General features: G+C 31.3%; 5 protein-coding genes and 1 long non-coding RNA gene across 7 annotated transcripts; 4 read left to right on the plus strand and 2 right to left on the minus strand.

Moving 5' to 3' along the window:
• Window positions 1-2,188: 2,188 nt before the first annotated feature.
• Window positions 2,189-4,759, plus strand: LOC128388859 (uncharacterized). The gene is made up of 3 exons (XM_053348319.1): window positions 2,189-2,472; window positions 2,564-2,919; window positions 3,124-4,759. The coding sequence occupies exons 2-3, from the start codon at window positions 2,671-2,673 to the stop codon at window positions 3,820-3,822; spliced, it is 948 nt and encodes a 315-aa protein (XP_053204294.1). The 5' UTR covers window positions 2,189-2,472; window positions 2,564-2,670; the 3' UTR covers window positions 3,823-4,759.
• On the minus strand, window positions 4,589-6,950 carry LOC128388862 (uncharacterized). Of its 2 annotated transcripts, none has more exons than XR_008325352.1 (3): window positions 6,819-6,950; window positions 5,549-5,752; window positions 4,589-5,433 (listed from the first exon to the last, which is right to left on the minus strand). It is a non-coding gene; the product is annotated as an uncharacterized LOC128388862 (long non-coding RNA). The 2 variants fall into 2 exon arrangements; XR_008325351.1 differs by lacking the exon at window positions 6,819-6,950 and adding an exon at window positions 6,264-6,402.
• LOC128388858 (uncharacterized) lies at window positions 5,278-8,228 on the plus strand. The gene is given in 5 exon segments (XM_053348317.1): window positions 5,278-5,736; window positions 5,989-6,411; window positions 6,414-6,659; window positions 6,727-6,972; window positions 7,624-8,228. Coding segments are annotated over 5 exon segments (1,410 nt in total). The 3' UTR covers window positions 7,660-8,228.
• Window positions 8,043-9,175, minus strand: LOC128388860 (uncharacterized). The gene is made up of 2 exons (XM_053348320.1): window positions 9,019-9,175; window positions 8,043-8,865 (listed from the first exon to the last, which is right to left on the minus strand). The coding sequence occupies exons 1-2, from the start codon at window positions 9,074-9,076 to the stop codon at window positions 8,153-8,155; spliced, it is 771 nt and encodes a 256-aa protein (XP_053204295.1). The 5' UTR covers window positions 9,077-9,175; the 3' UTR covers window positions 8,043-8,152.
• A 565-nt stretch (window positions 9,176-9,740) lies between these two features.
• Window positions 9,741-10,807, plus strand: LOC128388861 (uncharacterized). The gene is made up of 2 exons (XM_053348321.1): window positions 9,741-9,898; window positions 9,980-10,807. The coding sequence occupies exons 1-2, from the start codon at window positions 9,859-9,861 to the stop codon at window positions 10,669-10,671; spliced, it is 732 nt and encodes a 243-aa protein (XP_053204296.1). The 5' UTR covers window positions 9,741-9,858; the 3' UTR covers window positions 10,672-10,807.
• Window positions 10,808-10,926: 119 nt separating this feature from the next.
• LOC128388857 (uncharacterized) lies at window positions 10,927-13,082 on the plus strand. Its single transcript, XM_053348316.1, has 3 exons — window positions 10,927-11,930; window positions 12,020-12,115; window positions 12,190-13,082. The coding sequence occupies exons 1-3, from the start codon at window positions 11,095-11,097 to the stop codon at window positions 12,959-12,961; spliced, it is 1,704 nt and encodes a 567-aa protein (XP_053204291.1). The 5' UTR covers window positions 10,927-11,094; the 3' UTR covers window positions 12,962-13,082.
• Window positions 13,083-14,596: the final 1,514 nt, after the last annotated feature.

Genomic DNA, 14,596 nt, shown 5'->3' on the forward strand with positions numbered 1-14,596 from the left:
ACAGCAACAATCAATGACAAATCATCTCGATTAATGTTTCTAATGTTGTTTGGAGTCATTTTTATCAATTGATTGTTGTAATTAAATTAATTCCTATTTTATCCAGAATATTATTAAATTTGATTCTGTTGATATAGTTAATTGTTAATTGTTTATCACTCACGCATTTGTGTTTATATCGCCAACGCTTTCGGGTTAGTGCTTTGATTGTTGTGTCGATTAAGTTAATCAATTAATTTAATTGATCGATTAGCTTAATCCAGTTTAATTTTTTCAAGTGATTAACAACTAATTAGTTGAGAACCGAAAAATTATCTTGTATAATTGTCATTGTATATTAATTATTGTTACAGAAATACCTTGATCCAGTTTAAATTAATTTATTGATTGTTGTTATTCACGAAAATCGGATGCAACAATTAACCAGATCGATTACAATAATTAAAGTTCAAACAATCAAATCAATCTCCAAACAGATAATCATACTAATTGTCTGATTCAATATTAACCAATATCTTAAATTGTTTTATGAATTATTTGATATTTGATTCACTTTAATCATCAAATTGATGAAATGTTTGCATAATCATAATTAGTTAATTGGTGGTATTCAAATATGATCATTAGTTGATCTTGATGGTTACAATTTAATTCACCTTGATCTTAATCATTGCAGATAAAACAATCAATCTGAACATTAATTCACATCTAAAAGCAAGGAATTAAAGTGAAAATGATGATTAAAGATTGACATGGAAATTGTAATAATCAAATTGATTGATGACCAACAATTAACTTGATTGTAAACTTAATTAGTTACCTTGACACTTGGGAGATTTACCATTGATTTGATTTGGTTTTTTCATTGAAAAATTACCATTGATTATGTAAATTGTTAATTGTTCAATTGAGAAAATTAAAATCTCTATGTTATATTTAATCTGTGTTAACAATTAACATGATTAATTGTTTGGAGCACAATCAAGGTAATCAAATCTTTGTTTAAACTTGAACTTTTTTTTTCATTGTCTTTAATTGTATTGATGCTTCAGGCTAAATATATTATTGGGTGTTTGTTATTGAGAGAGAGAAAGTTAATTACAATTAAGTGATCGATTCGATAGAGGGACAATTAAGAAACTTGTAATTTATTTAAATCTTCATTAATTAGGTAAATTTAAACTCTTTGGGTTTCGTTATGATTTGACAAATTTTCACTTGTAAATTGCTAAAAATTAACCAATTAACTTGAGGATAATTTTCTGTTAATTGTTACCAATCAATTGTGGTATTAGATTTAAATTGTCACTTTAATTGTTGTTCATCTTTTATCCTTTTTCAAAGTTTTTTTTTTCATTCTTATCAATACAATAATTAAGTTAATTGTTGGTAAGAAACTTTTTTCACTCACTTTCCAAATTAAGAGTTATAGTAAAATGGGATTAGGCTTAATTGTTAAGATTAACGGTTTGTAATTGGTTTAATTTAAGGAAAATTGATAAACAATTTAACCAAGGAAAGAAAGTAATTAATTCAATTCTTAAATTTGAGTAATAATTTAACACGTTAAATGTTTTCCAACAATTTAGTTAACAGTTGTGTTATTTGATTATCTCTTGTAATGTTTAACTTTTACATGATTACATGATATTAATTGTGCTCATTAGTTTTATTTGATTAGTTTTTAACAGCAAACATCAATCAATCATTGATCAAGTTAATCAACAACAAAAAAACCGATAGTTAATCAAATCAAAAGAGCACAAAAATCAAGAGCAATCAACGCTTTGAGGGTAACATTTTGTAACAGCAACAATGCAAACATTGATTATCACTGATTAAATTATTTCTAATTAGAATGGACAATCATCACCAAAATCAATCTTAATTGCTAATCAAAATTAAAGAGATACAAAAATAATTAACATCCAACAACAATTAAAGAAGAAGAAAAAAAGTAAACCATCAACAAGATGAACTGGAAAGAAAGAAAATCAATAGAATTGAACAGAAATCAATAGACTGATTAACAATTTAGGAAGAAAAGAAGAAAAGAAATTAAAATAAAAACAATTAATTAATCAACTGATTAACATTTAATTTCTATTAATTGTTAATCCATAAAGAAACAGAATTTGACTTTGCCTCGCTTTTTGTGTTCCCTCATCATTTGTTTATCTTTTTCTGTGTCTCTTGTAACCATAAGTACAATTGAATTTTTTTTCGTCTCTCTTGTTTGTTTAAATTAATTCTAATTATTAAAGCTAAATTGTTAATATTTCACCATCAAATTCTGTTGATTACCATGAATTCATCAATTGGTCATGAGCAATTGTGAATCTTTATCGATTAGTAAACCGAGAATCAGTTTACCTTCATCACCATTGACCAAACATCTGATTTTAACATTAGTCATTTTCCAATATTGTTTTCATCTGATTTTACTCAATAATCATAATTGTTAATTACCTGGTGATTATTTTCTATAAGATTTAATTGCTTTAAATACACTACAATCAGTAGTATTAATTTGTGTTGTTTTATTTTTCCTTTTTATTTACAGTAATTGAAGGAGAGAAACTAATATTTGGCTCATCTCAATTGATCATCTGTTGACATTTTCTCTCATTCATTTGATTTTCCTGTTCCTATTTTTATCATCGTATCAAAATGACTCTTATCCGGTATATAAAAAATTCACGTAACAATGAGACCCTGATTGCTGGTGAATATATTTTCCGTAAAAATAAAAGTAGAGATGAAAAGGTTTACTGGAAATGCCGTAAAAATAGTTGCCCGGCCAAGATCACAACTTATGCCGGAAAAGTGATGGGCCATTACCTTAGACATAATCACAATGATAACAATCAAGATGAAATCGCTCGACTTGAAGGATTACAACCAACTACCAATTTCCAGGTAACAAAAAAAACATTGACCAGAAAAAGAAAACTAATCCTGTGTAATTACATTGATTTTCCAATCAACTTTCACTTGGATTGTTTTCTATTCTCTATATAAATGAACCTTATGGAGAAATTCACAATTGTTGTGACAATTATTTTTATTTCATTGTTATTCTATTGATTGTTTTTCTTTTCTTTTTCTTGATTTCGCTCTCAGGTAACTCAGGTTGATGACGAAGTTAGTCAACAAATAATCACCACTGGAGAGCCTTTTGGTGAATATTCATTTGCTGTTGAAAATTATGTGGTCACTTCAAGTGGAGAACCAGCTCGTCGAATTGAGTATATTCAAACTGACCCTGATCGACCTTCGAGCACCGTTGTTGTTACCACTTCGGCTACTGTGGATTCCCCTGTAACCGTTTCGGTGACTGGTGTTGATGCAACGGGTGCGCTTGTGTCCAATATTACCGGAGGTATTACTGCGACAACATCATCACTTTCATCACCTTCCAATTCATCTTCCCTGTCAACCATATTCAAAGAGTTTAATGAATCACAGAAGAAAATTGAACAATTAGTAACCAATCTGGTTACAACTAATGAGGTTGATGGTTTACAAACAGAGAATATTAAATTAAAATTAGAATTGGATGAAGCGATTCGCAAATTTAGAGGTGAATTGGAAAGTAAAGAGATACAATTACAGGAGGAGAAAAATCGAGCTGATCAAATTAAAGAAGAGCTGGAAAATCAATTAACCTTGGAAAGGTTGGAAAAAGAGAAACTCGAAGAAGAGAATGAAAAATTGCGACAATTAGTTAAACAGTACGAGATTAAATTCAAAGAGGAAGAAGAGGTTGAAGTTCAATCTTGCACAATTTCTCAAGTTTCCGATGCGATGTCATGTAATTGATTAATTGTTACATCAATTAACCAAACACTACAACTCCTCAAATCACCCACCACTCAGATACACTCACTCATTCACTGACTTAATCACTTAAACACCAACAATCACCTTTAACCAATTGATCCAATTACATTTCTATTTGTATTTCCATTCATTTTTGGCTTGATCACCAGTCAATTAATGTTAATCAACCAATCAAAGGTCATTCCGATCATCATGAAAAACTGGACAAAAAGACATGATTAACTTTCAACAACAATTAATATAAACACAAATATTAATTCATTAGATTGAATGTAAAGAAAAAGTTAATCAACATGATCAAGACAAATCATTTTGGAAAGACAATCAAACTAAATTGGATTGTGATCATTATCATTATCATTATCATCGTCGTCGTGGTCATCCATTTATCATGATTATCTAATATCCCAGCAGATTACAGGCAAGAATCAAATGAAATTGCACTCAATTAATTGACAATTTGTATGAATATATTTCTTAACTAATTCCTTAATTCAGTTGATTCATGTCATGTTACTCTAATTTCCTCAATTGATTAACCTTTTCCACTTCCCTCCAATTTTATCAATCACTTTTTTTTTGTTACCTTAAATGTCATCATTATTTTGTGCAATTAGTTGATCCTTGTTTCTTTTTTTTAATTACTAATATTTACGATATTATTTTAAAATTTAGAATATATATTGTCAATTAATGTAAATCCATTAATTTCCCAGCAAGAGAGAAAAACAATTACAACTGTTAATTGTTACACTGGAAATATTGTAATAGAGATTCAATTTTGGTCTCTAAAATCAAACCAACAATCAGAACCAATGTCAATTCATTGAGAAAAATCTGATTAATATTAACAATAAGAACAAAATTTACCAATAATAATTTGACTTACAATTGATTAATTGAGGTAACAAATTGATTTCCAATCTAAGTAACAATTAATTTCTATTGGTTTGATCTCTTTTTTTTTCTTAATCATTTCGGATCAATTGAAAATTTATCATTCTAAAAATTAACTGACCCAGACTGTTTTTCTGTTTATGATTAATGACAATTCTGTTATCGATTTCAATTAAATGGTGAAAAATATTACAATCTAATTATGATGATGATGATGATGATGATGATGATTAGTATTGTTGTTAATCATTTCCACGAATCCAATAGTTACCTTAGCAATATCTTGTATTGGTCAAAGATAAACAATATAACTGTGATATCTTTTAACCTTTAGGAGTATATGTTTTCGTTGAGATTGTGAAATAATCCAAATCTATAAATTGTTGAAAATTTAACAATTTATAAATTAATAGGTTTCCATAATGACGGTTATGGTTACCTTGTTGTTGAAAATTTTTTACATCAAACGTGATCAGATCAACAGTCATGTGTTAATCCCATGGAACTTGTTTGATTGGAGATTAACTGATTGTTCAAATGGTGTTTCCAAAATTATCCAACAGTAATGGTTATCCTTTAATGGTAATGACCATGTTAATATTGTTTCCAATTAATAAATTATCGGCAACAAATTCCAGGAAGAATATAGAAACCATTGAATATCCGTCATCATTTTGGTCAGTTAAACATAATCTAAGATTCAACGAGAATGAGAGTAAAATTTATGAATATTCGGGTGACACAGGTAAAAGAGATGAGAGTGATGATCATAATAACAATAATCGACAATTAAATGTCGGCTTATTACCTAAAAAACGAAGTCCACTTTGTATCGATGAGTTTATTTTCTGTGCCTCATCATTAACATGTTTGGATATTGTTTGTGTTGAGAGTTTAACTAAACAGATTGACTATTGTACTTCAGGAACAATTTACTGCCCAGAAACCGACGAGTGTCTCACCGTTTGTCCTCCATCCAATGGTCAAGAAGGTCCAGTAAGTATAGAATAAACTAGGTTAATTAAAAGAACACAATTAATCAATTAAGATTTAATCTAAACAGAAATTGTTTTCTTTTCTCAATCAAACCAAATCAAATTTTCTCTCAAGTGGCGACATCTAACGTGACAGAAATGAAAAAGAATTTTTCGTTTTTTCGTTTTTTCTTATTGACCATTTGATGGATTTTGTTTTAATTTAGTTGATTGTTTTTCTTTTTCTTTTTCATTTTATTTAATTTTCTTCCAGATAATTGTTGGGACTTTAGATCCAGTTGATTATAATTTAACCGATACTTTGGACGATGAACCTTCGGATAATTTTCCAGAAGACGAGGGAAATGTTACCGAGGTGATGGTTGTTGTTTCAATGGTTCTTGTATTTAAAGCTGATTATTCAATTGTTGTTGGTAATCAGTCAAGTGAATTTATTGAATTATTGAGAAAACAATTAACTCAATTAACTGGTCTTCCTGATAGTTCAATTCAAAATGTAATCATTATACCAGATACATTTAAAGTTACCTTTGATTTGGTCTATTGGCCTGAAGAAAGTGAAACCGCTAATGTGACATCATCTGATTTCCAAGCAATTGTTGATAAAATTGAAAGTGAATTAAGTTCAACTGGAATTAATTTCAATGATTTTAAAGGTGAGATAATTGTTGCTGTTGGAAAGATTTTGTACCAAAGGTTGAAGAGCAAGAACAGCAAAAACAAGAGACATCAACCCAACCCTCATCGTCCATTAATCCAGAGGCTGCAGAAAATTCTGGATCCAAAGATGATTACAGTTTAACCTTAATCTTAAGTCTTACCGTTGGTGCTGTTATTTTAATTCTAATTACAATTGTTGGTATAATTTATAGTCGAAAGGCCAACAATCGTAAACTAAGAAAGGTCACACCTTTCACCCAAATGGTGAGTAATTTAAAAAGAAAAAGTGATTTCAACTTCTAATTAAACTTAAATTTGAATTTGAAAACAGAAAAATGGCCAATTGGGATTAACCCCTTTATCTCAACCTAACAATGGAAACCAACGTTTATTTACTGGTAATCACGAGGACAATTTACTTACGCGATCTGATGACGATGATAATGGCTCATTGTACCTGTCGAATCAATTTAATCACAATGAACTAATCAATGGATTGCGAATACCAAATGCAGCAATTTATGTTCCACCAGGTGAACAAGACTTGAAATCAACACCAAAATCAATCACCAATAGAGTAAGTTGAAATTCTGTCAACTCACAATTCACTTAATCACAACTGATAATCAAATTAAGTGACAGAACTTTGAATTGGTGCTTCATTTGAATGCTCATTACAAAAGCAATGGAAAGTTTCAAAGATTCAGTAAAGGAAGATAATTGAAACAATTTATTTCTTGGAAGGAAAATGGCAAAGTTTTTATTCAATAATTGATTGCAATTTGATTGTCATCAAAATTAATGATGAACTCACTTGCATATTTCACAGAAAAGCAATTAGTCCATGTGCCAAAAAGATTGTACAGAAAACGAATCGTTGAAATTTTTCTTAGTCAATTTAAATAGCGACTGATTGTTGGTACACTTACGTTCACATCAAACTGCGTGGAAATAAAATTCTGGACACTGGTCAATGTGATACGTTCTTGTTGCTGGTCATTACAAGCGTTTCCTAGCTCATTGAAAGCTCGAATTTGGTCAATTTGATCTTGGTTCAGTTTTCGCTTTTTCTTTCCTCTGGGTCTTGGCGCATTTCCAAATGCTTTGTATCGCTTGATAATCGAGTAAATTGTGTTGATATTTACGTCAAAAACTGTAGCCAACTGACTTACCCGATTTCCATCATTGTACCGCTGAATAATCAACTCACGAATTGATTCACTTACAGGTTTATATTTACTTGAATTCATTTCGATTTCACTAAACAGTCTCGATATCGACCAAGAAAAAAAAACACTGAACTGGACATAGAAACACTTTCAAAACATAAAAGACATTCAACTCTCTGAATACACGAGTTTTTATATCGACGATTTCGATTGACTACCTTAATCTTTTCGCTTAAAGGATTAGTTTAAACCAATCACCATCTTAATCCACTTTACCTTTCAGGTAGATTGAAATGGAAGCAAATTTGACTATTCTAATATGCTCTTTGCCATGAGCTCTAATTTAATTATCATTTCATATCTTCTTCTTCACAAGTAAATTGTCTTCGGACAATCAAGTAAGAGCATTGAAATTTGGTATTAGTTGAAAGAAACAATGTTGATTTGGAGTTGAAAGAAAGTAACAAATTATAACCAATTAATGTCAATAAATCATTTCCTTTATTGTTTTACTAATGATTAAGCGATTAATTACTTTTTTTTATTGTTCTTTTCTCGCCTAAATTGTAGGTTTGGATCAACAAAGGTTTAAGCTGAGTTTTTAGCTTGGGAACTGTGGAGTTTGTCGCAAACCTTGTTGATTGCGTCGAAAGCAAATTGGTTGTTTGAATCCTTCATCTTGTAAAGAACACCAAGAACCTTTGAGACGATCAAATTTTTGGAATCATCATCCTTTTCTCGGCTGAGAAGGGTGTCAGAAGCATCGTCTAAGGTGTTGATGGCACCAGCGATGGTGTTCAATTGAGGAATCATACCACCGGACATGTTGTTGAGGAGGTTAATTGCATCTTCAACCATATCGATACCATCGGCAACCTTGTTAGCCATATTTCGGGCATTATCATTGGTCAAGACTTGTTGTTGGAAAGTTTCAGCAGCGGTTTTAAAGATGGCGGCCAAAGGTTGGTTACCTGAAGCTTCCATGTTCTTGGCAAACTTGGCTAAAACTTCACCGAGAAGACCACTTCGTTGACCGACTAAGCCAGCGATCATGGTGACAGCGCTGTTTCGTGAGGCTGGTCCATTGGAAAGTAATTTCTCTACTTGTGGGACAATTTTCTCGGCGTGGGTAAGAGCGGATTGAGCGGCTTCAGATGCTGGACCAACAAAGGAAGCAGTGTTGACCAATTTAAGAGCATTCTTAATTAATTTACTTGCTTGTCCACCTTCTGAGGCTTGGTCAAGTTTGGAGCTAAGAGATGAGATTAAACCGTTAACTCGTTGTTGGAAATCATTAGAAGCTGTTGGACAATTGAAGAAGAAAAAAAAATGAAAACAAATCAATTAATTCATTCAAATATTGATAATATTTATGTTATAATTGCATCTTTTTTTTTAAATTTAAAATTTGCAATTAAGGTAAATAACATGATTCAATCAATCTAAACACTCACCTGAACTTGCCAAAGTTGCACAGGCAACGATGGTGATTAAAGTTGCTGAAAATTTCATTTTGATGATTGAGATGTTGAGCTGGTTGATTAACAATCCAATTAAATCTAATTGCAACTAACCCAAGGTATTTATATATTGTAATTAATTTTCTCTGTCTATTGTTTAACTTATTGTTGTTTTTTTCTCCATAGGAATTAATTTCAATGCCATTTTGATCTGTCTAATCGTTCATATTTGATTAGATCAAAATTTTATTTCTGTCATATTTTTTTGCACTTGATTATTATTATTAAGATCATCGTCAAATTATTAATCTAATTATATAATTAGATTCATCAATCTATCATGAAGCTTAATCAGTGACAATTTGGAACAATGAAACCAGGATCAACTTTTCAAAATTTAACCAAATGTTGTCTAATTATTTAATTGTCTAATCAACAATTGACATCAAAGGTGTATCTCATTTGTTTAACAATAACTTTCTGGTTGCGATTTAACATTGATTACTTGCTAATTGTTGAAATAATTACTTTGCAATCAGTTAAAGGTCATCAAATTGTCATTTTGTTTCAATTGATGTCAATTATCAAAGTTTGATACCTTTTTCATCAGCTGGAAATTTTGATGAAAACATAATTAATGTCAATCATTGATCATTAGGCAAGATTCAGGTGACAATTAACAGAAAAGTAGTCAACAATTATCTGGGTATATTCACTTAGCTTTCAAATAGTTTATATATAAAAAGAGGTAACAATTAAAACTGTGATCAGATTGATTATTGCATCTTGGCGTCAGTCCAAGTATCAGAAGAAATTAAATCGCACCAGTTAATCATGAAGTCATTAATTGTATTTACCCTTGTTATTGCCTCCGGTAAGTTAACATTATTTTTGATAATATTCTTAATTTTCTTAATCACTAATAATAAATTATCTCATTTCTTTATTTGATTAGCTTTTGGCTCCAGTCAAGTTAATCAACTTTTGGACCAATTGGACGATTTGTTGATCGCTGCTCATTCCTCCAAGAATATCAAAGCCCTCGAATCAATTGAAGATGCCATTGATTCCCTTACCTTTTCCGCTGCTCGACTCCAAACCGCTAGTGCAGATGAGGCCAAAATTTACCAACAAGCTATCGATGATGTAGAAAAAGATTTTCCCGCTCTCGAAAAATTGGTCAAGTCAACAATTAAATCTCGAGGATGGATCACCAGCTCTTTGAGTTTCGTCGCCTCAAGTGTTACCGGTGCTTTCACTAAGGTCACCAGTATCTTTGACACTCTTAACAAGAGCGGCTTCGGTGGTTTAATCGCAATCTTCCAACCCTACATTGATCAACTCCAACAAAACGGTCAAGTTAAGAATATCATTTCTGGCCTTAAGGTCGTTGAACAAGGTCTCTATTCATTGAACAAGATGACCGGAGGTGCTATCGCTCCACTTAACACCGTCACTGATGTTCTAGCCAACATCGACACCGCTGGTGATTTATTCCAAACAATGAGCACCGCCAACTCATCTGAAGCCATTTCCGATGCTCTTATCAACACCTTGGTCAGCGCTAAAGGTTCAAACCTCGAAAAGATTGAAAAAGGATTAGATTACGTTTGCAATGGTATGACCGATGCTGCTAAATCATCATAAACAATTAAACAACAATCTAAATCTCTCTCTGTCTAAATTGCAATTTAACATGTTCAATGTTACATCAATTAGACAATACAAATGAATTATATCTAAATAGTAAATAAATTGTTGATTCCATTACAATTTATATAAATTTTATTACTTCTCATCATCAATTATTCACTTTTTCTTAACAACTTGATTAATCATTGTAAGTAAAATATATAGATGACGCTAATTGTTTGCTTGTTTTATTTATATGAGGATTTTAATTAGACATCAATTAGAATGGTTAGTTTAATTAAATGGTTACGATTTGTTGATACCAAGTTAATCATAAAATCATCATTATAATAGTCAAGTGGTTGTTAAAATTGATTTTAATGAAATTTATCCAATGTAAATGTGTACAAATTATTTGCTCATCATCAAAAGCTATTAATGATAATCAATAGCAAATTATTATCTCTTTACAGTATTTTAATTGTGATTAAGGGAGATGACAGTTGTATTGAGCGTTGGGATGATGATTACAGATTCGTATTTCCAGCAGTCAGCCCCCGTCGGTCTGTGTATAACGATCACGATCTCTCAGTATACAAAACAATTAAAATCGGAACCGTAGGCGATAACCTGGCAATCTCTTGTTTAGTGGACGATAAAAATGACCAATATGACCTCTTTCAACTGCATAAGAAGTACAAATGGCTTTATTATAAATTCAATACCCGCCCTCGGTTAGCCTGGACAGAATTGGCCCCTGTTGAAAGAGGAAAATATTCAAATTCGGAAGTAAACTATACGGTGGGTAAATGTTTCGAATTGATTGTTGTTAAAATAGATTTGGAAACTCGAGGAATATTCAAGTGTGTTCGTAAAGATAATAAAACAAAAACTGAGATTGAAATCATTGTTGATGTTGAGCCAAAGGCAGAAATCGATGAGTCCGGTTGTGTAAAAAAGTCACAAATGGACTTGAAATTGGACCGTAAAGCCTTGAATTTACTTATTGCGACAGGGCTCCATTCACTTTTCACCATGTGGAATCCTTGGAATAGCTATGAATTTATAAGCGATAATATAAAAGATGAATATTTTGAACATAAAGTTTTTTATGTTTATCAACCAGCGCTCGTTTGGCATGAAATTTTAGGTCAATGTTTACCCTGTATTTATAATGAGACTTCTACTAATGGGACTCGAAAAAGTGTTTCCAAGCTGATGCTTGTCGGTTCTGTTTTTTATTACAAGTGTGAAAAACCATCTACTATTCAATGGTGAGTTAATTGTTAGTTCCGAGAATAATTTTCTTCCTTTGGTTACCAATCATTCAAATCAATTCTAAACCTTTAATCTTTACCATTAGTCGTGATATGGTCAAGAATTCGGTTGATTTACAAAATATCGATTCGATAAAAGTCGCTGACTTGATTGGCCTTCGTACAATTCTCGGAGAAATAGAGTAAATATTATTTTGATTTACTATTAACTGAACTAAGTTTTTATTTTATTTCTTTTTTTGTTTTGATTGAAAAGCGAATCAAACTGGAAATATATCGATATGGATCGTTATCAGAAAGTTCGTGAACAAGTTGATAAATTAAAAGGTTATAAAGATTGTGTCACTTATAAGGATTGTGTACCCGAGACATGTCCTTCCGAAATCGCGTCGGTCACGATGGATAAAATCAATCTTGGTGATTTGAAGAAACGATTAAAAGTCCGAGTTAGAAGGCCGAAACTTGAGCTTAGACCAGATCAGTTTCAAAATTTTGAAACTCTTCATGCCGATGAATCTTTTGAGATTGAACTTTCTTGTTTACCCTTGGCTATTGATCAAGATGATGAAGTTCTTGCCTCAGATGATTCAGTCACTTGGTATCAGTGTATTGAAAGTTGCAAGAAGATCAGAGGATTTACATTTTTGCGATTTGTTGTTAGTAATAAAAATAACGGTACTTTAAAGATCAGAAAGATTGAGCTAAGAGATACCGCGATTTACGTTTGTACCCAATTTCATCAAATTCGTGGTGTGATTCGTCTTCAGGTCTTTTCTTCAACCGCAATTTTCGATATTCGAACTCCTGTTGGCTCAATGTTCATGAGCACCATTCTTATTTCCGGGTTGTATTTTATTTTCATCCCTTTCCGTTTAGGACTATTCAAGTATCTGGTCAAACTTTTTCGAAAGTTACGACTACGAAAACGAGGCTACAAACCGATTGAAAAAGTAAACAAAAAGGTGACCAAAGGTCAGAAAAAAGGGAAGATTAAAAAAGATGTAATGGAAAAGAAAGATGTAGTTTGATTCAATTCTGATCAGTTCGACAATCGATTTGAACTTTCCAATCAACAATAATGTTCAGATAATTGAATCGAAATCGAAAGAAAAAATGTAATATTAAAAGTCGAAAGCAAATATTAAATTGTTACCATTTAATTAAATCTGTTCTAATTAATTGTGATCACACAATTATTACGATTCGTGTTTTTTTGATGGAAACATTGAGAAAGAACCTGAAGTGCTACAGAGAAATCGAGACGCTCATTCGAAAGCTTTTTGAGTTCTGCACCAACATAGAATAGAACCAATGTTGTAAGGATCAAAAGTCAAAAGTTATAATTTTTTCAAATTTTCTCTTTTGGCTTTGTCTTCTTTTCGTATCCTTCAACTATTATAATATTAGTATTGTTTAACAGTTACATTGTTGTTAAAAAGAATCTAAATAGAGAGAGAGAGAGAAATAGTCGTGTAAAGAAATTTAAAGTAATCGTACGTCCACAGAAATGACCTGGTCTGTGACATACGATCGTATGGGAGCCAAGAACGCATTCGTGAAGTTAAGTTAGCAAGTGGCGGGTTTTAGCTCTTCATATACGAAACCAATTGTATAAGCTTAGCGTTCATGTTGATCGCTCGCCCCTTGTTAATTTTTACAGCATTTCTCATTAACTTTCGACGAGTTATCAAGTGGTTAAGTCGAGTTCCTATTTGGATTAGTCAACCTTATAGATATAAGCATGTTTACTAAAATAAGTACTTGGAGATGAAAACAATTAAATTGTGATTTGAAACCATTTTTTTTAATTGTCTTCTTAATTAGAAAGCTACTTGAATAATTGTTCCAAGAAGTTGACCAAATGAATTGATAATCTGCAAATCTAATTGGAAACTAATTGAAAAAAGTCTGCCATCTATCAGGTTGACTAATCCAAATGGGAACTAATTTAACCTCTTGATAGCTCGGCGAATGTTACTGAGAAATGCTGTATTGAGTATCTCAGACTATCAATTGTGTAGAGTTTCATAAATCAATTTTTCGTTTCTCTCAGGAATCTTTATGACAATTAGGTCTATTATTCAAATGGATCAATCATCGATTGGACTCAATCGCCAAAGGAGTTAAAAAGAAGAGAATTTATTTTGATAGTTTCTCTTAACATATTATAATGATAGATTAATCATTTAACTTTATCTATTGCGGATCATCATTATCAAATGAGATACTCTTCGCATATTAACTAATATATGCTCGTAATTATATTCGATCTTTAGTTCGGTCATTAGAAAAGTGGTTCAGGTACAACGTAATGAAATCTTTGAAAGGAAACAAAGATTCTTCATTAAACTTGAGGCAAGTTTACCGATTGATTATCGGTTTACCTCGGGATGACATCGATATCAGAGAACAGACCATCAAGTCCCTTTTTCGGTTCAATGTGTTCGTCGAGATTTTCCTTGTACCTCATCTTGGTTATTATTTAGAGGGAACAACCAAATTATTTATTATGAATTATTACAAACTTAGGATTAATATACTTCGAGTTTTCTTTCTTGTTTATATTTTACGCTCACTTTTTTTGCTTTCAACTGAAAAAGAGTCTATCCAAATCGCTTTAGGAGATGTAGCTTTCCGTTCACAAGATCACATGGCAGTTAATT

The sequence above is a fragment of the Panonychus citri genome, unplaced genomic scaffold (genome assembly GCF_014898815.1).
Source record: "Panonychus citri isolate SS breed McGregor unplaced genomic scaffold, ASM1489881v1 Contig00104, whole genome shotgun sequence".
Lineage (NCBI taxonomy): Eukaryota > Metazoa > Arthropoda > Arachnida > Trombidiformes > Tetranychidae > Panonychus > Panonychus citri.